This window comes from Pieris rapae, chromosome 2, assembly GCF_905147795.1.
Source record: "Pieris rapae chromosome 2, ilPieRapa1.1, whole genome shotgun sequence".
NCBI lineage: Eukaryota > Metazoa > Arthropoda > Insecta > Lepidoptera > Pieridae > Pieris > Pieris rapae.
The window spans coordinates 8,245,718-8,270,330 of NC_059510.1; the positions used below are offsets into that span (position 1 = coordinate 8,245,718).

At 31.4% G+C, this 24,613-nt stretch overlaps 1 protein-coding gene across 2 annotated transcripts in view; it reads right to left on the minus strand.

Annotated features, from left to right (window-relative positions):
* Positions 1-24,613, minus strand: part of LOC111002897 (ABC transporter G family member 20) — a 44,437-nt gene that overhangs the window by 18,573 nt on the left and 1,251 nt on the right. The window contains exons 2-7 of one of the 2 annotated variants that reach the window (XM_022273180.2): positions 7,396-7,644; positions 5,380-5,539; positions 2,588-2,724; positions 2,060-2,185; positions 1,474-1,567; positions 194-379 (exon numbers count right to left, since the gene is read on the minus strand). In XM_022273180.2, coding sequence (XP_022128872.1) covers positions 194-379; positions 1,474-1,567; positions 2,060-2,185; positions 2,588-2,724; positions 5,380-5,539; positions 7,396-7,640 — 948 coding nt within the window. In that variant the 5' untranslated portion in view covers positions 7,641-7,644. Of the gene's footprint in view, positions 1-193; positions 380-1,473; positions 1,568-2,059; positions 2,186-2,587; positions 2,725-5,379; positions 5,540-7,395; positions 7,647-24,613 lie in introns of both variants that reach the window. The other variant, XM_045634227.1, reaches the window with a different exon arrangement.

Sequence of the window (24,613 nt, forward strand, 5' to 3'; positions counted from 1 at the left end):
TCCCGAACCGGGTAGTGGCCGACTGAAATAGGCTTCCGGAAAGTGTAATCAGTGTACCATCATTGAACTCTTTTAAAAATAGATTAGATATTTTCTCCAAATCTCAAAATACGCGCGCATCAGCTTATTAACCTGCTAGTGTGTATAAATACATAATAATAATAATAATATTGACATCAAGATAATAACTTACTGGTATAGCCGGTATTTCCACCTTCTCGACTACATCAGCGAGGATACTTGATCGTCTCCGTTTCCCCATGTTTTGGAGAACTGACAGCTTCAGGAAGACATCTTCAAGGCTCTCTGCCTGGTACCGCCTGATCAGCTCAGTCGGTGACTCTTCGGCGAGGAACCGTCCTCCACGCATGAGACCAATCTGTAAATACACACATAAGTAGACAGTTATTTTTGTGTCTGTTTAAAAACCAACTAAACGAGAAAACTTGGAATGGACGTAAAAAAGTTTATCTCCTTCGGGATACATTGATTAAAAATAGCTAAGAGATTACAACTTATTTATATTAGAGATATAGCTTGCAAAATTATAGTCTTCTCTAAAGATATTTAAAAATTTGCATCACATAAATGCGATGAAATTTTATATCGTTAAATCGAATTTTATCACTTGACTTTAACGATGTCAGATACTTTAGAAATATTCAGTTTTAATAATGTTTGGTTGGAATATAGTTTTGAAAAGAGTTTTTAAAGATAACTTTGAGATTAAGAGGGTATTATTTTATAGATTCTTATCAAGGCCCCATAGTAGGGTTATTTGATTATTAAGAACTATTCGAAACATTTTAAAATTATTTGTAATTTGAGTTTTAGTTTTTCATTATATGTTTTATAAATAAACTGACTGCGCTGTACTTAGTTAATTTCCTAGTAACTTAATAGTAAATTATTACTACTTAAAACCTATTTTTTTAATTTCTAAACAGTACCATTTGTTTAATATTAAAACTTATGTATGTTACATTTCATTAGAATTTTAGAAAGGTTAGTTAGTAAGGCATAAAATTTGTTTGTTTGGCAATGACTAGCTTAGAGTTAGAGTTAGTTTTATTAGTATTTTGGTAATAAGAAGGAAGATTTCAATGTTTGTAAAAGCGAGCAAAAGAGAGAGAAAAGCAATGTTATGCTACGTTCGATTCTCAACCCTGAGCAAGCCATAACTAGCAATTCCAAAATCCAAATCAATGATTTTTCGATCCATGTGATCTTTATGTGAAGGAACGCAACTATTTTTGAAATTACCAACACGTCAAAAGACCAAAAGACGTAAAATGTGTCTGATACTAAAGCCTAAACTATAAACAGAATCAAAAAAGGAGTCATTTGTTTTTAAATTCTGACTCCCGGAATACAAGAAATTTTATTATTGTGATGTTATGTAAATATTTTTTTAATTACGCACGATACCAGCATTAATATATGTTCTGACAGATGAGCTGATAGTACACTTACCATATTGGCCTGTTTCGTCTCATCAATATAATGTGTGGTGATGATGGCCGTCGTTCGGCCGCCTTTCGTTATTTCCACCAAATGGTCCCAGATACTGAAATAAATTAAAGAGCTTTCGATTATTTTAATTGAGATTAATTAATGGGGTTTGACGAATACATTTTTTCCAAATCAATCGATAGCGCGTATAATAAATACCCAGAAAAAGTCCTTTGATTTTATGAACACGCAAGAGGATCATTCATTTTGTTTACGAAATGTTTTTTGATACATTTTAATGTGACACAAAGATATACTACAATTTAGGAAATACTAACATTTTGTAGAGATGAAAAATATGCACGTTTATTAAATAATATATTTTAGTACAGTAGGTACACACTGTAGATGGCACGAAATTAAAAAAATGACGTTAAATTAGGAAGTTCTTTGATTCATTCCTGGTTTTTTTTTAAATAATGAAACGTACAATATATGTTTGTGTATTTCCCCATCAAAGGTTTCAAGCTTCGTATAACACCCAACCGCATCGTATAAAGTTATTTCCTGTCTAGTCTCAAATTTACATTTTTACATTTATATTTACCTTTGTCGCAAGACAGGGTCAAGTCCTACGGTTGGTTCATCGAGGATTAGCAGTTCTGGATCATGCAGAAGAGCAGCTGAGAGCGACACCCGACGCTGCTGACCTCCAGACAGGTTCTTTACTTGCCTGCAATATTGTTAATACTTAATTATTTCGTTTCAATTTCAAATTAGTAGATTATAATTTATATGTATTTCGTGTTAGATATATTTCCTTCACTTTATTAATAAGTAAATATATCGTATAGCACCCTCCTAAAACTAAAAATATACATGATTTGAACCGATATGAAAATGATACAATAGTATGAAATGTAATAAAATGTATCCTAAATAAAAGGTTTTAAAAATAACACCGTTCCTTGTAATATTAATATTGCTACTTTTAGAATTTCTGTTATAAAGCTAATAAAATGTTAAAAATTCACACAAAATAATATATATGTACGAAATGATACTAAATTCTTAAATTGTACATCAGTGTCAATTAAACATATACAAATTATTATAGAAGTACATATATACTGACCGTGAGGGGTTAGGGAGCTGTAATAAGTCAACAAGGAAGTCGATCTTCTCCTCCACCTCCTTGGTGGTCATACCGGATATCCACCCGAAGTATATCATGGTTTCCCGGATAGAAAACTCGCCAAATAACGCGATTTCCTGAGGAAAATTTGTTAAAATTGATTTATACTTTCTTTCTAAAAAAATATTTGAGTTTTAATAATAAATGATCAGGACAAATTATGTATTTTTTTTTCATTTTAATTAAAAATGTTTTATATAGAGCCCAACGACATATATCTGGAAACAGAACCGAAGGCTCTCTGCTACCGCAACTTATAGTGCTGTCAAATCATTAAAAATAAAAAATAAAAATATTAGCATATTGAAATATTCTTAACATAATATTATGTTTGTTAAACGACTGAGAACAACGTAGTAAAGTAGCTAATTAAATTTATAAATTTTCACACATCAATAAATTTTACATATGCAATGTCATTAAACAGTTTTATGACTTAAAAGCATCCGAACCAAAGGGTTTAATTAAATTAGTTACTAATTGTCGACGTATTAACATTTAAATACTGTTTAATGTATGTAAAACTGTCAATTTTTAATCAATATTTTTATGTAATCCGAATCAGTACATGGACAACATGTTCTGTAAATCTACAATTTCTTTAAATTCCTTTCTAATTATATAATTGCAATCAATGAAGTTTTATCTACATCAATATTATTCTGGTTGGTAGGCACAAATGACTGATATACTCGTATCAATTTAATACTTTATTACGTAATGTTTGTTTCTCTTAAAAGAGTCTCTCAAATGTAATTAACGCTATTGCTAGCTATTAAGCTATTGGCGCGTTGTAACAAAAACCAATAGATTTTTACCAAAAACTTGAATACGGCCTTCTCTTGTTTATCGCTATAAACGTCCTTGTTAACTTATAAGTTATATTATAAAATAAAAATAAATTTTAACCCATAAAAATAATTATATTATCTAGGGGAAGTCAGCGGTCCCTAGTCCCTGTCCTGGATACGGATAAGGATTTAGTTAACACAATTAAAAATGTTTAAATTGAATTTAAAATTTAATTGTTCACAATTAAATTTAAAATTCCCGTTTACATCGGTTCTATTTGAAACAAACCCATACTTAAACCCAAAATAACTTTATTTATATAAGTAACCAAGTACACTTGAACGTCAACAGATGGTAAATTGATTATAAATTTACATTTACTACCAGTTGACAAGTCAAGGATGTAGCAAGAAGAACCGGCAAGAAACTCTGCCACTCTTTTTATCGCCAAGTTTTGAGTCATACAAAGTTAAACTGAAGCAAATCAATCCCATGGATTGCGATCATTTACATCTAAGACTTGTCGATCAGTAAATAAGACACTAATGTTAATGCCAACGTCCTAACTTAGATCGTGTTTTTAAACTATCCTTTTAATTATTAATAGCGATAATGTTGGTTGATTAAATGGAAAAATACTATAAACTCATTTGCGCGTCACGTTAACATCATAAAATAACGGTTATAAAATTCAAGATTATTAATACGATTGTTAATTATTGTAGTATTTTCTTAAACGCCTAGTAATTGCTATGAAGTCTATACAATCTTTTATGTCGTTACACGAATCTTATCGGATATAAACATTCTACCAAGAAAGATCTAGATTTGTTAGTGATAACCTCTTCTCAATTTTTGACGCAATGCGTTTAATTCACATGTTTTTGGGAAGTTCGATTTAGCTTTGCGACATGTGATAAGCATTTGTATGAAAATGGTCACGTACGCCCCCAGCTTGTATGATTTCTATACGAAATTTTTGGTAGAAAGGCTTGTAGCAGTTCCATATAATCCCGACTCCATATTAGGACCATGCTATTGTTTCGTGTTTGTGTTATTTTCTTTTCTTTGCAAAATAACAAATGTCCAAAACAGCAAACAGCTGTATTATGGAGGTATATAAGTTCATTACTTCACTGAAGGCAGTCACATCCACTATATACACAAAACTGACAGAAAAATAATACAATTGTAACGATACAATTAATGTCAAATTTTAAACAAATTCAGGATTTCAAAGCATTTGGAACATCTATACGCACATCTTATTATATATAATTTTTTCAGTTCTAGAAATGATTTGTTAAGATCAATATTGGCATAGACAGATCACATGTGACTATATAACTCTAACATCGTCACCAGCCAATTCTCAAGCCCCGCCACTAATAGGTACGGTAGCAAGCAAAAACATCTGACTGTACAATAAATAAAACATGTAAACATACTTTAAATTCATAAAAATAAGTAATTAAAAAAAATCTCTCTGTCTTACGGATATATAGTTAATGCAATTTTGTAGAATTTAAATATTTAAATTAAATTTTTGAGCATGGTTTGCGATTATGCACCCAAACGGTGTCATTCACCCCACATTCCGATGAAGATGCCTTGCCAAGTGCATATTTACTTTTTATTGTGTGTATAATGAGGGATGTAATTGGTGTGCAAACATAATTAGTACGTCGTCCAAGGGCATTGCACCCTAACACTAGACTTATACATGCGGGAATTCCCGAATTATTATATTTTTGTTTGTACATTGTTCCTTAATTTGAGAGACCGGATGGGGGTCACCTTTTTTGGGGCGAAAGGTCCCCGACGCGCCCCCTTTGCTACGCCATTGATTAAATGTATGTTTATTCAACTGGCCTTTAAAGACAGTTTAAGAGAAACATCTTTTTTATAATAGCTCTACCTCTAATAGATCTAATATTCACCTGTGGCATATATCCTATCCGAGGACCTGGCACTCCACTACCAGGGCTGCCTGGTCTTCCACCAAGGACCCATATTTCACCAGAATTCAGTCTTCGTCTGCCCACAATGCATGAAAGTAGAGTGGTCTTTCCACAACCCGATGCACCAAGTAGACCATAGCTGGAAAATCAAATTAAAATTAATTTATTCATATTATATATACAATATGAGTCAATATTAAAATATCCAGTCTAGTAGCTCTACACACTTAGGTTCTGTTTCTTCTACAGTAAGATCCCTGTAATACTGAATCGGATAATTTATTCAGTCCCTATTTATGGGACCTTCTGTCTTAGGATATTACGTAATTAGCTAGCCCAAACATCTTATAGTGAACATATCAATCAACAAATCTTCTATGAATTACATAAATACATGGATTTGGCCAAAGCATCGCATGTTTAAGTTTGGCCGAGTCAATCTCAGTTATATCTATCTACAACGAAGTTAAAGGGGGCGAAAATTTCCTGAACTGCTTTGAGAAAATGATAGTACAGCCGTGCCATTTCTTCTTTCGACTGTGTGCCACACTGCCATGCCTCCATACAACATCGGCTTATGATATTTCTAAAACTATTTCGATGTGTGACGGACGTGCGATGTGCTACGACAAAATCCTGGGAACAGTGAGGTCGCTCTGTGAAGCCTGTGAAGTGCCCAGGAGGCTTCTGTGCTTCTGAAAGGATTCCTGGCTAAATAAGCCAGCCTGGCTTAGTAAGCCAGGACTTTACGCACAACTGACCTATTGAGAGTCTAAGTGCGAAAACTGAGTCCACAAACCAATAAATACGAGCATACGAAGCCTAAAGGCAGCTAACGCAACACTGGACACCCATGCGCAGAAGAAAGAACTTCTTTTAAGAAAGAAGTATTAGTCTCTTGTTCAAAAATTTTGGAGGTCGTGTCTCCCAGGGCAAGATATCGAAGCCACAACGCCAACTTCTTCTCTTACCGAATTGGCCGTGTCGTGTCCCACTCTCTTACACACTGGTGCTAAAAATCGGTTGCGGTAATGGCCAATCTATGTCCTATTATTAACGAACGAACCTCGATTTTTAATAAGTCATTAATAAAACCAAGCGTTCTAACGTTGTTGGAAATTAATAAAATTCTTTAACATGATTGTAATCCGTTTTACTTTTGACCACGGAATAATAAATCAACGCGCTATGACGTGTTTTAACGAACGAAAAAATATTTATCTTGTTCGGTATCAAGATTTTAGTTTTTTACTTAACAGCTATTTAACAAATTGTCTTTAAAAAAACATTATCTAAGCTACGTACTTACAATTCGGTTTGCAAACATAAAGAATGGTTTAAAATTACAAGATAATTTTAGCATTGCATCGTTATATAATTGAGGATTATTATAGAAAAAAAAATACGTTCATTATGGAACATAAGATATACAGGTATCACTTATTCCACGTCATTAAATTAGAACCTGTAGACATCCCTACTCATCGGCAAAGAAGACAGAGGATGTAGGCCGAGAGAAAAAGCCGGCGTAAAAAAACTCTCGGTACTCTTTTAAAAAAGCAAATCATCAAACAACAAATATTTTTAAACAAACAAATATAGCAAATTAATTATTTGTAAATACTAGTAGGATTATAATTGTATTCGTTATGTAATTGTTAACTTTAATATAAGGATTCGTAGATGTTTTTATTAATATAAATATTAATTTATTTAAGCCAGCCGATTATAAAAACTACAATTAATTGCTAGCACGTGTTTTAAAAATCTTAGGTGGTTTCTCAATCACGCTAAATCTAAACACTGTCGGTCTTATAGAACGTTGACTATATTATATTGTAATATTAGTTGGTCTAGGTTCTTTATTGTATTGTATTCTTATATCATCACGGAACATCGTAACTATGTTAAAAAACTAGCTTAGTTCATTTGTTATCCATTATTTCTTAGGATTTTATTATAACCTAAAAACATACATTATTTTATGACACTTACATGGCACCTTTAGGAACTGTCATATTTAATCCGTCCAAAATAACGTTAGGATTTTTCGTCGGCCCATATTTCTTGTGCGCCCGTCTGACGCAGACCGCCTGCTTCTTTCTAGAAGATAATGTAGACTTCTGCGGCTTAAGCATTCTATTTCTTCGCATCGCTAATTCATCATCAATGGCGCTGGGCTTCTGCTCCCGTACATCCTCCATGGATATGGTGGCCCCTTCATTGTCGTAGGCCGTCATTTTTCTGAAAAAAGAAAAAGGTTTACTAAATTAAAAACACATAGATGCTTACATAAAGGTTATGACGTCACTCTTGTAGCAACGGTTTTACGCATCAAGCTACTGGTTGTAAATGTGTGCAATAACATAATTCAAAAGTTTGTGTATGGTTAAGTATGTTATGTATATTATAATATACATAACTTGTCCAAGTAGCTTCAGCATGCGATTCTCTTCAAAGGTATGTATTTATCACCAATGGACTTCCTGCATATGTGCGCATTTAACACTCTAGTATGGAAAACATCGTGATGGAACAGCTTAGACCGAAAGTTGACGGCGTCTGTCAAGGCACAGAAGAACCTTCTTGCCTATTTAAATATGAAATGATCTTGAAACAGATATAGAAATCTGAGCCCCTGATATAAAAGATTTTATGTTGTTGTTATCTTTAATGTTAGCTAGGATTAAAATGTATGTAGTTTTAACCAAATAGGTCTTATAAAGTAAGAAAAATGCCAAAAATTCATTTCTTATATTTATAATAATTAAATAACTAATACAAAGCTGTATGCTACAGTATCATTAGCAAGTATACAGACATGTTTTGTTATATCTCGTGAGAAACTGGTTTTAATACGAGTTACAGGAACAAGGTGGGGAAATCACGTTTTACGTCAAGCTGACGTCAGTGTGACGTCTTCAGTCAACTTCTTTAAATAGTGACGTCAAATTCTCAAATAAATGTAATTTTATACTAAGGAGTGTCCGATGAAATTTATGTTAGATCGTTTCTTTGTTAGGGCCTGTAGTTTCTGAATTAAATAAGTTTATGTTGTTGTTGTTGATAGAAAATGTAGTGAAAATAAATTAATAAAAAAATAAAAAAATGTTAACTACCCTCCCTGAATGGCCCCTTGGACCGACATATGACACTCTGGAATGAGTATAGAGATACCAACAAATATTATGACACTATCAGGTCACTGTATACTTGAAGCCTTGTTGTATGTACCAAAAAATATAAAAGATTTTAAAACAAATTGTGACTTTCTGCAGTACTACTCGAAACAGAAGTAATGGGTACGAATAGGCTCCTGAACATAAACCACTCCTTATATGGAAATTGTTTATGTTTTTACAAAAACTCCCAACCGTTAAATTAAATTAACCAATAAAGTTTTTTATACATTTAACGAATATTTAAATGATCCTAATCCATGGGATTGATTTGCTCCAGTTCAAACAATTTGTATGACTCAAGACACAACAACAATAAACAAGTTATATTGAATTGAAAGTCTTTAAATTAAATACATAAATACATATAATGAAAATAATACATATACTAAATTATTTCTCGTCAATGTAACAGGACTTATATGGTCATGGCTATGGCCCTATCGCCAAAGTTTAGAGTAATACATACTGCAATATATCAAATAATCTAAATTAAAAAGGCATTGTGAACGTTTTAAACGCGACCACCTGCATAAATGTATGAGTAATACACGTAGCCTTTTAATATTTATAGTAAATTATTTTCCTACATTATTTATGAAGCGAGGCTAAGTCACCCGGAAAGAGGAAATCCGGAAATGAGAAGAAAATTCTGTAGACTAGCTCTTACAAAATCTGTTTAAGTTTTACTAGGTTTAAACGCGCTGAGACTTGCAAGTCCTTAAGCAAATCAAATCAATAAACGCCAAACTTTGGTTTACAAGGAAACTGTAAGGAAACATAGATATGTATTATGTTCGCTATTATTTATACAGTACTTGATTACACTTATGAAACTGAAAAAGCACTTCTAAATACATTTACTACCAGTTATTAAATCAAGCTCGTAGAAAATAGCAAGAAACTCTCCGTCACTCTTTTAAATTGACAATGTTTTTAACAAAAAGTTTGTAAGTACCATGATGCTGCAATCACGTCCTCATCACTAAACTCTCTTATTTACGTTCTTATTTTTAAAAGCCTTCTATTTTTGGCTTAGGCGTAAATCGAACCCGCGTCGATTGATGATTGTGTGTATGTTTCATTTTTATTTAGATTATCCGCTGGCATGGCTTGAAATCATTATTAAAAGAAAAAAATTAGCGATTAAAAAGATTAGCGGAGAGTTTATTGCCACTTCTTCTCTTTTGCTCTACGCCCTTGAACTTGTATATTTCTTTTTTGACGGTAAGCGTATTACCTAATTAATGTTTTTTTACTTTGACTTTGATTACGGACGAATTCTAAGACGAATTAAGAAAGTTTTGGAACATTACTATTGAATTTCAAATAATTAATTATATTAATAATTTCATAACAGTAATTATCCACTGTGTGAAGGTGATGCTTATTTGCGTAATGTGTTAGAATACATTATAGTAATGGCTTTTAATTTGCACATTGTTCTTTTCGCAGTAGCTATTATGATTTACAATGTGCAATTGCTATGTACGTCTACAATTGATGATCGATTTCCATTATTTACTGGCTTGGTGACGGCACGAAAACCCATAAGCTTTGAAAGGGGCCTAGACCAATCTTGAATCATCGCATGTTTTTGGTTCCCAAGCTCGTAATTTTTTTTACTGAGGTGCCAGACTTTTTCACTTTTCATGCATCATTTACTGGAGTCTGGTCCGAGTTAGATTCTTGCATTTGTTAAGTAAACTTATAAACTTTAATTTTTCACAGTAAATGTTACTGTCCTACATACATATTTCACATCTACTATCAAAATATGTTAACAACATATCACTAAAAGTAAGTAAGCACTGTAACGACCTCAAATACCTTGGTGTAGTCTTTGGACCAATGTGTGTTATACCAAGGTGTGTTAGAGACTAACTACGAATATAGATTACAAAATTCACACTATAAGACAATTCTCATCCACACCATTCCTCTTCCAGACAGTCAATTGTTTGATCGTCACGTCCGAATATCGGCTTAATAAGTTTCATATGCAGATAATATTCTACTCATTATATTACAGATTACGAAATCTAACCTGTGGGCAAAAAAATATTTTTGACTTGAAAAACTTATTAACATAATGTTAACGTGTTTTCGAATTTTCTTATAACACGATTTTTATAGACAAAAAATTCCTTGTTGTTTCTGTTATTAGTTTGACTTTACATTCATATAATTCATAGAATTATCTTTCTGACTAGTGTTAATTACTCATACGGTGGTTTTTGCTCCTTAAAAAATTTTATCTAATGAGATACGTCCTGAGAACCTCTGCGTCATTACCATTATTTCATAGTCATTTGACGAGTATATATGACAGTTATAAATATACTAATGAATTTTACGCAACTATTATCATAGTGAAAAAGACAAGGATCACCCAAAAAAACTGTAAAATTTTCACGAATATGCTACACCTACTCCGTACCAACGACCATTAAACAATTATATTTAAAAGAGGAATGATTATTACTATTTGTGTATATTTATGACGAAACTCAAAAACAATTCGTATAATTAAGGTGCTATGCTATCATCCCTAACTAGTATCGGTATGTTTTAACAGAACCCAGGACTTGCTAAGAATCAGTGAATATGAAACAAATATATACTTCATGGAATTAACCTTCTACCAAGCAGCAAAATTGATAATTTAACTCATAAAGCATAGCGCATAGGAACTCATTAGTGATTGTCTTCGAAAACAATGCGTCATTTAAACCCAGCAAAAACATGTGTTTGTTCGACCTTACTGACCTGTTGTTTACAAGGAAATACAACACAAAGCAATTACACCTAGTTGTAAAGGCAAAAAATTCAGCTCCAGTAATATATAATAACAGCGTAGCATTTATTTAAAAAACCCGATGAAATTTGTAGGAAAACCTCGGAAACTGCTGTCAAAATAGTTCTGTACTAGATTGCCGACTGATTAAGTAATCATACTTTATAGTATCTTACGAAATTATTATACTGTATGCGGCGAACTTGTTTGTAGTACATTTTTGACCCAACTTTGGTAGTGGTGATTTTATAGTCGTTATTAAAATTAACTAGCAATTTGAATAGTTATGTTTTAGATTTTGCAATAATAGCAAATCAAAGAAACCACAACTATTAACGGTTTAGAATTGATTTGACTTTGATGTTATTATTTTGTAAGCTCTGTAACATACAATATTAATGACAGCTGACAGTATCGCCTTTTCAGTTACTCTCAGGTGTCACTGTCTATTAGTATATTGATTAGATATGTATATTAATTGCTACATTAATTAAATCGTAAAGCAAATTTAAATAAAGGGAGTATTTTTTTACCAAACCCACGGAACTTTTACAAGAATGAAGCATGTGCTCCATGCGTTAATAAAAAAATAATCCTAACACAATTAATATTTAGTAAAATCTTCAATATAGAGTACTTAGCAAATAAGAGCAAATATGTTTAAAAGTAATAAAAATAAAAATAAAAATGAATTTCAAACAACTCAATATTAAAAGCTTCAAATTATTCGAATTTTTGTTCTTGAGTAATCAAAACAAGTAAAAATTGTTTATCATGAACCACAAAGCACATTTTTATTACTAAAGTTATCGATACTTAGTCGAGACTTGGTGCAAACATTCCAGTACGATATACCGAAGACGCTATGAGTGAGGATTATGTCCTTCGCTAAGTAAACCATGGTGATCCAATTTTATCCAAAAACATCTTACCAAAACTGCATCCTCATTTAAATAGAGGTAAGGGCCGACCGAAATATCTATGCCAAGGCTCTGCCAAACCAGGCTCATTGTCAATGACTACCTACTTATGGTTATGTAATTTATACGCGAGGCTGACCCGTCCTCATAATTATAGACTATCAATAATAATGTTGTTAAATGTCAAAGAAATTGTATTTCAATCATATCAATGAAAACTGATGTTTAATGATATTCAAAAAAGTATTTATTCAAGATTGAAATTTTTTTTTAATGTGTTCTATTTTCAAACTACTTATAAGAAAAGCAATGGATATACGCAAAACCATGTGGAAGATAAAATGTTTCAACAAAAATTTAATTCGTTTTACTTTAATACTACAGGAAACTTATTACTCATTATTCATAAATTAATTAAAATATTTATTAATCACTTACTAGGATATCTATTAGTAATTGTTTTGTCCAGATAGTTTTAAAGGAATGATCCGTTATAAATTCAAATATAATGCAGTCTTTAATTTCATAGTATAAACTCTGTTTCGTAATTTTATTGCGAATAAACCTGTCCGCTGTCACAGGTGATATTTTTGGCGTAGTATTTACAAGGTCACTGTTGCATTAATTCCCGGCAGACATAATTTATTGCTTATATATTATGTAATAGAAACAATATAAAGTAACATTTTTATACTTTATTTTTTTAATTACGAATGAAAGATAATATTGCAATAAACTTTTTTTCATTACAGAAACATGTTATTTTAAAATCACGTGTCTCGCGGTGAGAAGGACTGTTTCTTTAGACGAAACCAGAAAATAAAAATAATAAAATATTTTAGTTACCAAATTAATAACCACATTTCTACCTAATAGGCTCAAAATTTTTTTCTAACACCTCTACATAGATTTAGCTAAGTTCTATTTACATACATGTCCAAACGATTTAGATTTAGTTCTAGATATAAATATCGTTGCGTAAATCAATGCTTCAATAACTATCACATTAATATTTAAGTACTGATTACAATATACTTTCACACGAAGTACGTGTCATACATATACAGATATATTTTATAAGAAATACAGAATCTACCATAAAATCATATTAATCTGTATACAATTATTGACTCTTCATAATTAACCTATTCTCGCTTCTTTGTTACAAATACCTGTTATTTGTAGATTCATCGTGGAAATGTCAATAATGCGAATAAATAAATATTCATCGAGGTGTTCTCCATAAATCTCGTAATACACTTTACGTGGAATCGTTTTGCTGAGTCACCCTTGCAGATTAAAAGTACAGTACATAGGACAAAAAAGCGTAAGCGTCTTAAAAAACGTCGATGGCCACTTTGGCTTTGCTAATAGAGAGAATATAATAATAATAAATATTTGCCTCTTAATAGTAATTCACGTTACAGGTTTACATGCTGCAGATTTGAATAGGAGAGTGGAGAAGCGCGTTTTTATTATAATCATTGTTAAGTTCTTTATTATAACGACTTCAAGAAAAGAGCGTACCAATTCTTGAAAGGCCGGCACCACACTTGCTAGCCTTTTGGCAATGTGAGTGTAATGGGCGGCGATATCACTTAACATCGGATGAGCCTACTGCTCGTTTGCATCCTATTACATAAAAAGATACAACGAATGCAAATGCATTACTTTTACAAAATTAAAATGACGTTTGCTAGTTACTTTTAATTTAACTAGTCTTTTACCTAATTTATTCATTCCGATTCAACTTACAGTGGAATAAGAAAATCAAACTAATTATATATTTACTATCAGTAATTACGCATGTTATAAAACGAAGTGTGATATTAACAACAATTACAATATGCTGACACGTTTGATTAATAGATTCAAAGGTTAACCGATAATTAGCGGTTTTCAAAGTTCCTACTACTCATGATTATACTGGATCTATTAGCAAAGAACGAAATATCTCGAGGCTTTGTGTTTGTGCAATTTTGATATACGAATTGCTCAAGGCACTTAATCGGTACTTCGAACTGTGAAGGCCTTTCACATGTGGAACGAGCTAGAACTGTCAATGTCAATCGACCGCATCACGAGGTGAGGTAATGGGTAAAACCTCCATATGTAATTTGGTTTACTTCGCTTAGTTAATTTTTTATAAGAAAGTACTACAGTCAAAATCTGCTATAACGGCATCGAAGGGACTACTCATATTTGGCCGTAAAAACCGATAGTCGTAACAGCCGATGACGTTGTTATTAAGTATCTAATACAATAGAATTCAGCTGGGACCTTTGATTTTAGTCAATATAACCGGTATGTTCTAACCGTTTTCGTCGTAAACGGTTTTGACAGTATTCTTTTTACTTACTTTTCCTTTTTTAAGAGTTGGGCCTCTGCATGAGCATGCAGGTCCCAAGCAAATTTGAAGTATATCAATTTTTTTAGTATATATAATATATATATTTTTTTACTTTTGAATTTGATACCCAATTACTTATTAAGGTTAAAACTTAACAGTTAATTAAAATAAAGTTAGTTAACTAATTCATTCATTCAAAACATAATTCAATTTTTGGTAACATACCAATATATACCAAAAAACCAGACCTACTTTCTCATCATATACTTTTCATGAAGGATATATGGCCTCGTAAAAACCTCCAGCCGCCCGGAGCCTCGCAATGGGTAGGGCCGCCTCTTGCCCCAACAACCTTATTTTGCAAATCGTTGTAATTTTAAAATAACTATAACTTCCATCTTTTATGTAAAATCACCTTGATTTTACAAAGTATCTAGATAAATCAAGCCACAAGTATTTACTTGAAGATGTTAAATAAATAGCAAGGCCTGAGTAAGCGGAAAGCCTTTTCCGCTTATTATTAATAGCTTGAATAGTCATTGACATGTCCTTGTGAAGAACAATATTTATTTTTCAATATCTATGTCGGAGTAACCTATGACTAGCTATGTAAATTAAACGTATCTTAAATAGAAACATTATTGTACATTAAAATATTATTAATTAAAAATTCAATAACTACTTTTAAACCAAATCCAAATATAGATATAGAAATGTTCTATTAAACTTTAAGAAGAAATGGGAACATAAATATTGATAGCTATTCAACGACTTTTGCGAAAAATTAGACTTGGAAAATAGACCGAATAGGGTAATTAAAAAAAACTTAAACTTGTCTATTTACAAAAGTTAAAAATTCCGAGTTAAGTATTGGATAAGCGCAGAATGCAATTTTTCTTTAGGAATATACAGCAAAGTACTTTTGATGTATTTATTTATAAGGTGTTTAATTCAAATCAAATCAAATCAAAAATTATTTATTCATATAGGTAACATAATGTACACTTATGAACGTCAAAATATACTTTTAAGGATTCTAATTTTACATTTACTGCCAGTTCTCAAATCAAGGGCGTAGAACAGAAGAGAAGAACTGGCAATAAACTCTCCGCCACTATTTTTGTAACTACACAATGTTTGTAAGGAACTGCAATCATAACACCATGTTCCAAATGACATATTGAGTAATAAAGAATAATAAAATAAATTAAAAACAAAGATTTGTCCTCTATCAGCAGGAGGCCTGGTGAAATAGGAGCACCAATTTATTAACGTATATCGCTAGTCTAAGGGGCAAAATGATAGTGACACCAGGCCCCATTATTATAAGGGTTGCAGGTACTTAATACTGTCTTTTCGTAATTTTTGTATGTTCTCGACGTTGCTAGATAGAATACTAGCTGCCCTCGCGAACTTCGTTTCTCCTTAATGCCTTGTCTATCTTTTTAGTGCATACCATGGAACATTTTGCTATGCTTAATGCTACCCCAGAGACTGTTCGGTTTTTAGGTTTTGCTCTCTTTTTTCTCAATTACCTTAGAGTTCAAGTCTTCGTATAATAAGTAAAAAATAGCGATTTATCGTAGAGGGGTGAAAATTAAGTGTTGTATGTATTTTTGTACGTTGTATCTTAAAAAAATGAAACAAAAAAATTCTAAAAATTAAATTTAGAGTTGGATAACCCTTAACATTTAGGGGGATAAAAAACGGATATTGTCTGATTTGCAGACCTAACCGATATGCACACAACAATTCACTAAAATCGGTCGTACGCATGGCTTATGTGTTAGGCTGCAGCTATAGTTAATAATAATAATAGCCTTTATTGCTGTAAGATACTTATACATAAAAATGTGAATTATTATAAAAACTAATAACTTATTGATCTCTACAGTTATATGTAAATAAAGATTTTTTATCATTGTTCGAATCGGCCAAGTACTTCCCGAGCCATTCAAGCCAGTTGTACTGAGATTAATAGTATTTCCTTAATATGCAAATAACACCAGCTCATACTGTGATGAAAAACGTGAAAATAATATGTGACTCAATATAATTTACGTGTAGGCAGAACTTTCTTGTCAATAAATAATATTATCAATCAGACAAACGCGTAATATCTATGCTATGACTTTACTACAATGTAACAATAATTAATAAATAAAATGAGTGTTTTTAGATGCTGTTTGCATTAAAATTGACTGCCCTGATTTGTTCGCTTTTATTCTTTTACATCCCTCTTTCATACATTACAAGGCAAACCCAACTATTTCAAATTCCTAAGTCCAACACAAACTATTTAACTATCTCAATCATGCATTGTATACCTTCTGATTATAACACATATTACCAGAAAATAGATATGTGATAAAACAAATGCTTAATGCTTACGCTGCGAAAAAATGCCTAAAAATAATTTTTAAAACTCTAGCATCTTTTATAATAATAGCTTTGTTATTCTTCCTTTATATTAAATATATCATAATTATCAATGCATCTTAGAACTGCGAATTTATTAAAAATATATATTTTCGTTTTGTTCTTTAAATTGGTAAAAATTGTTAACTGTTTGAATGTGTATTCATGTTGTTGTGTATAATTTAATTGTTTGGATATTCTTTAGAAAGTCAAAAATAAATAAATAAAATCAGTCAATTCGTGGTTCCATATAAAACTAGGGTTTTTCTTTACCCATAGGGCCTTCCCCTATACTGCCCGACTCACAATTCTTGAGATAAAGTTCAAAAATTAAGAATGTAACTAATATATCAAATTATATATAATTTAATCTGGATTTTCCATGTGATCTTTGCCTTTGCAGCAATTGCAAGAAACGATTTAATTCAATGTCAATCTTAGTACATTTGTCATTGAATTATTCGCTAGAATCAAATATTACTTAAGTAAATTTAGTAGCAAAAAATGGAATTTCAAATTATGTTTACCTCGTGTGAGCCATAAAAATATTGTAATACAAATTTGAAACGTCGGATTCTAATGAATAAAATCTCTCATGCGTAGGTAATTGGTCAAATTTAGGTAATGACTTAAAGCACCAAACAACAACTTACGTATAAACACTTTTTGTAGTATTTTTTTGTTACAGACCATAAAATTTTGGTTTTTAATTTTATTTTTAACTTAAAAGAACTGACCCTGAAAAAATATAATATCTCCTGTATTCTTGGCTCCCTCGCTAATGTAGTCTACTATGTTTGGTTCTGCAGGTATGGACTATTTAAACGTCATTACAAACGTAATAGCGGGAAGGCCGGATTACCCTTACATACACATACAAACTATGTGTGTGGTTTATAATGCGGTGGTGTGCGAAGGTATAATTAAATATATGTTCGTTAAACCTAACCTTCTAATATAATATTTCTTTTTAAAACTTATTTATATCTTTATCTTGCAATCAGTCAGCTAGACTATTAGCAGATGTGTTGAGAGCTGTTAGGCATTCAGAGCTTAATCTCCATCGAGACTGCACCTCTCCGTCAACCGTGTTTATCATTACAGGATTTGTCGCCTTTTTAAGCCAATTTATTAGGTAATAGTATAGTAAACACAATAATAGCCATATGGAATTATGAATAAATAATTTAATAAATATAGAAATTATATTTAAAATACTATCTAATCTATCACAAACATACATTAAGGTCCAATATTCATATGGGGCTTAACGAAGCTGAAAGCCCTGTTTTAAAAGTAACCCTGTTGAATTGCGATTGCAATAGATAAAAATAATTAGTGCCTATTGCGTTACTATACGCTCTGTTTACAATCCAAAGACCTCAATCTTAAACATGCAATACTTTTATACTGATATCTGGCAACACTTGTGCCATCATATCAGTGGAATGTTTGTTTACTTACATTCGTACTCAGAATCGTTCATTTAATTATCTGTAATAACCTATCATTAAAAGAAACCGAGGTAGGCAATTTAAAAGGTGGGCCGACGAAATTTTGGAAATGGCTGGAAAGACCTGGACGAGATTGATATACAATAAGGAGAAATGGAGGAAAACGGGGAAGGCCTTTGATCGTGGGCACACAGAATCAGTTATCGTAGATTAACAAAAACAATGGCTGTAATGTATTATCTTGTATTCTGATATAAGGCTATAAATAAATAAAAAATAACCATGAAAGAACCTTTTCGCTCCCGAAAGTCTTTACTATGTCCTAAGTAACCTAATAAAATCCTTCCTTTGATACGACCGTTAAATATACGTATAGTATGAACAGCAGAAAACTGTAATTATTAATTATAATAGACTTAAACGCGTGCATAGACCGAGTTTTAGTATTTGATATCAATTCGTTTAAAAACACAAAAATAAGTAATTCATTCCTTAAAGTACATATACTAGATATATTTTAATTGCAAAGTTTAACGATATTTTGTAGTATCTACAACAGCTTCAATAATTTAGGGAGATCCAAAAAAAAATAGTATCACGAGAAATTCCGGAAGCGTTAAAGGTACACTGCCGGAGAAAATGTTTTAAAATTGTTTCAATTTTCTTTTTATAAAATTTTAATTATTTTTATTATCAATAAATAGTTTTCAATGTAAAGAATACGAATACTGACTGCATTCTTGATGATTACAAAGTGTCTCGCTCTTCTGAGGACCTGGTCGCCCTGATACAGCATAAGTTTTATTATAAAAATATTTGACTTAAATCTTTTAATGAGAATCCTAGTTTGGCATTAGGCAAATTTTTTTATCAACAATTCGACTTAGGGCCCTTCAAGAAAAGAGCTCCTGCCCATTTGCCCTCTGTTCTATAAAAAAAAGAACATTTTGACGAATATTCGAAGATTTTGTTGAACTTGTCCATCGAGCGTACTTATTTTTGCGACATACTTATTTTTAGATCTAATTTGATCGATTCGATCTTTAATATTATGCTTATATTATAACCGTTATCTATCAGTGGTTGTTTCTATATGAAGTAAATACGACTATATCTACGTCTACAAATTTTACCAACCGGTTAAAGAAACCAGTCACAAAATAACTACGCTCCATGGAATTTTGTGCGCAAAAAAGTTGGTTTTTGGTTCTTGTTATTGAAGATTTTTATTGAAAACGATCATATGAGGCAGTATTGTAAGTTAATTGAAAAGTATATATAAATAATATTATTTATAAGTACTTGAAGATTTTAGCTTTAAGCTGTATTAAAAATGATATTAAATGTTTCAAATCTGGAGTACAATTATTGAAAAACTTTTGTACGAAAGATCTGTATCTACAAAAAAATAAAAACGATTTTAAAACAAATGGCCATTTTCACCAGTACTCGAAACAGAACTTATCTAAGTGTACGACCAACCAGGCTCCAGAAGATAAACCACTGCTTATATGGAAATTTTATTAGTTTAACAACAAACTCCAAAACGAAATTAGAGAATTAGTGGCGGAGAGTTTCTTGCCAGTTCTACTTGCAAGTCAACGTCCTTGACTTGTGAACTGGTAGTAAATGTAAATTTAGAATCAATTTAACATCTTTTCTGTTGACCTTCATAAGTGTACCCGGTTTCCTATATGAATAAAGTTATTCTGAGTTTATGTAGTTAAGTTCCTGAACAGGTTTTTTATTAAATAGAAGAGTGGCAACGCCTGAAGGTATTACTCTGTAACTTCTTTAACAGAGTTTTAGGAATTGGTACGCTCTTTTCTTGAAGGACCCTAAGTCGAACTGATTTGGTACTTCAGTGGGCTGGTTTCACATAGCGATGGTGAACGACGGATGTCGAAATGATACGGATGGTATACTGTATTCTACCTTGACGTTCAATAATGAAAAACAGCTGCAGGTATGAGACCGATCAACTCCTCTGAACACTCTGTATAGTAAATGCGGTAGAAGATGCAGAGATTTTATGGGTAAGGAGTTAAGGAATTGGAAATGTTGTATAAATATATATTATAATATATAAAAGGTAATTGTATTGGAATATTTTTTTCCAGTTATACATCTAAATTTATGTTTAATTACAAAAACATGATTCAATGATTTGAATACGTGTGAAAAAATCCCACTTCTCATTGTATTGTCATTACGCAAACTCTGTACTTGACCTAAAGATCATTTCCAAAAAATCATAATTTACCAAACACATTAAGAAATATTTACGTCTGGCAGTTTTGAAACTTATTATCTATAATAATATAAAATTTTATCCTCAGATATTTAAACTTAACTTAAAAAAACTTGCAACGCCACCGGTTTTTACGCTCAGAATATTTAACTTCTAATATTAATCAAAAAATATTACTTTGATAAGTACAGACATTTTGTCTTAAAATCGGTTGACAATAATAAACTAAAATCTACTACAAATCGAATTTCTTCTGAGTTAGAAAATTCTGAGAAATAAAACTACAAATATATTATATAATAAAACGATTGTATGTAAAAAAATCGCTGGTATTAAATGTTTTATCATTGAAATTAAATAATAATTATTAAAAGTTATATAAAGAAACTCGCATACGCAGTACGTGATGATATATTATACAATTTTGGCTGCGCAAGCATTTCATAAGTGCTACTGTTTGAGAAACACGTCTGTGAAATACTCTCACACTTACCTTGGCTCATTTGCAGAATTTATTATAAATATTATACTAAAATAATACTTAAAAATATTGATAACATATCGTATGCGCCATCTCACCTTCCTTCACCGGTCGAGCAAATGTTAAATACGCACAAGTCCATTACTGCTCAGCCGGGGATCGAACCTACGACCTTAGTAATGACAATCGCGCATTGAAGTCACTAGGCCATCGCTGCCTTGCTATATGCATAACCCAAGGTAAAAAAAACATCGATCCTAAATCGTACAAAATCCTTCATCTAACCGCTCAAAGTTCATTTACATTGATATTTTGTTCTCTTGATTACCTTGAATCACAATAAACTACACAGCCGGAAAACAATATATACGTTAGTGTAATCAATTCTAAATTTAAATTTCGATATTCGAATACACCGTTAGGCACCGAGCCATGACTCCTATTTGCTATTTTATTTAAGTCTAAAAACAATGGTGTGTTTTTTCTATAAAAGAACTTTATTTAATATTAATAGTTTAAATCCTTTCCGCTTTGGCGGCCATCGTAACCTCATGGGAATAAAAACAAAAGACGAAACGCGACGTGATGTCCAAATGTATTTAATGGAATATCTAGTCCAATCAAAAACTAGCGATACTATTTTACTTAGCGTGTTAACAATGGCTATGAAACAAAACGCGACATCGTTTAGTCTTGCATTCTGACTATTTATTTTACCGCAGATTAGGTTAAAAAACTGGTTCTTGTTTTTACACACTGCAGAAGAGAAATAATAAATATGATATATTCAAAATACATCCCACACGAGCAATTAAACGGCTAAAGAATAACAGCAATAAAATGCTTGCGATTAAATAATCTGTTTTTCTGTCAGTTCATAAAATTACACACAACTTATAAATAAATAACAAGATTATAGTGACTGGATCCACATTTCAAAAACAACTTGAGAATATTTTTATTGTAAGGGTCAACGGACAAGGAGGTTTAGTTGGTTTATTCAAGGAGAGTAATAAACACAAGCATTAGGTTAACGTAATATAAGAATACGCAATGTATGACACAGATTTACTATTACGAAAAAATAATTTTCTAACAGCGCCTAGCGGGGTTTTATTTTTGCATCCCTTTCGCTCTTTTTATAGGGAAAATATGTTTTCATCCTACTTGGTACACCATATATAACCAACTTATAAGTTTACTTTTAAGTGTAGTAGGCCCATAAAAAGCAGAAGGATTTGGACTTATTAAATAAATAAGTAATGTATGAAGTATCATCAACTCATTACACGCGACACGCATCAATGACACGACATTGGTAGTGTTTGTCTATCAGATTACTAAACAACATGTAATATGTGGTTAATGCGATACTAAGATGTTTATTAAAAATTCCAGTTCAACGCTAATAGCCATTGGAGGTAAGAATGTAAAAAAAAAACAAAGTCAGAGGGCTTATGATACCTTCATAGACCAGACCAACGCTTTGCTATTAGACCGAACGCCAACGCAAAAAATAAATAATTAAGTACATTTTTCGATATTTATCTTAATATTTCTACGATAAAAGATAAATGGTTAGATGACTTAAATAATTATTTTACGGACTAAACTGCGAGACTATTTTTATGGCTCGACGTTTTAAATTCTTTAAACATGAAATTATACTGGAACTTATTATTAACACAGTCGCGAATCAATCCACTCTTTTTAAATAATACAAAAAATATTACAAGGGCCAGAACCAGTCTGTTGCACACATCCCTGTTTACAAAGACGTTGCGTTTACTGAATGCTGTCTCTACACATCGACATCTTTATATCAGCAACGAGAGTGTCATAACACAAAAAAATGCAGTTTTTGGGAAATCACGGTTTTTTTATAATTTAGAACTCCATTTTCTTTTTCTGGTAACGCATATCAGAGAACAAACGATATATTTAAGAAGATAATTTAATGCTCTATTAGGTTTTATCAGAATATACAGTAGCGATATCGTATTTATGATGTATTTAATAATTTATTATATATATTTTTTGGCCTAGTACTGTAAGGATAATGTATGTATTTTTGTGAATAAATAAACACACTGTAAAACAATCTTATATTAAAAAGAGAATCGATAACTGCCGGTACCAGTTACAATGTTTATATGCAAATGCTGTGTTAACGCTCATATATTAGTACGTTAAATAATTTTAAACATAGAACAATATTGTTTTAAACCAGTTTTGCCTAATTTATGCAAGAAAATACAATATAGTTAATGATTAATTTATGAATTAATCAAATCAATTTTATTTTAAATTGTAATAAATTATTGTTATAATATTTTTTTGTATGGGAGTAAAAGGATTTTTGGCCGACCAAAGAAAATCAGTTGATTTTTTTGCTACTATTGAAATAAATTAAAATAACAGCGTTTAAGCTATAAAATCTGTACGAACTTAATTAGCAAGGTGTAAGCATTTGTATGAGGATAATTCAAGTAGAAGGATTTACGACAAGTATATTAAGTGATATTTTTGAAACGATAGTGTTGTTAATTCAAATTTAATTAATTAATTCTCACACTTTACAGATATTTCTGCTTAACAAACCAATACTAATACAAATTTAATTTTTACGAATACATTTTTATAGGAACCCATAACAACAACACATAACAAATAAGTTCTGATTTCCTGCTTTCTTTATTAATAATTAATAATAATTAAATGACTTTGACATTTAACTACTTCCTACGGCAAACTCCTTTAAAACCAATCATGTCACCATTCTTGTTCATGGTAATTTACTTGTAGAAAACGTAATGTTCGAGACAAAGGCGGGTAATACAGATAGATTATTACTAAATAGTAGTAATCTATTTGTATTTCAATTTGGTTTAAATGTATCATAGATTTAAGAAATTTAACCTCATTTAAGATATAAACCTAAAACAAAGCCAGCATTTCAAAAATCCCGCTTCGCGACAGCGCCAAATATGATTCCCATACGTCAAAAATGTTTGGAACGTACAGGAGTGATAGTTTACGCTAATTGTCTGAAGTCTTGATTGAAAACAAGAGGTCCACAAGATTTTTAAAATTAATTCTTAACAATTCTATATGAACATGAAATTCCCTTTGTTTTGTTTGATTAAAGTCCGCATTGTCTGCACAAGAATTAGAAACTAAAAAGTTTCCGAAGTGGCAAAATGTGGTGTAAAATGTAGCCCTTAAAACGCACAAGAGCCTCACTAGTACCAATTATAAGATTTCTGAAAACATTTTTTTATATTGCCTCCAAACAACGTGAACACAAAGGGTCAAATGTGTTATTTACAATTAATATGATAGGGATTATGATTTATATCTTAT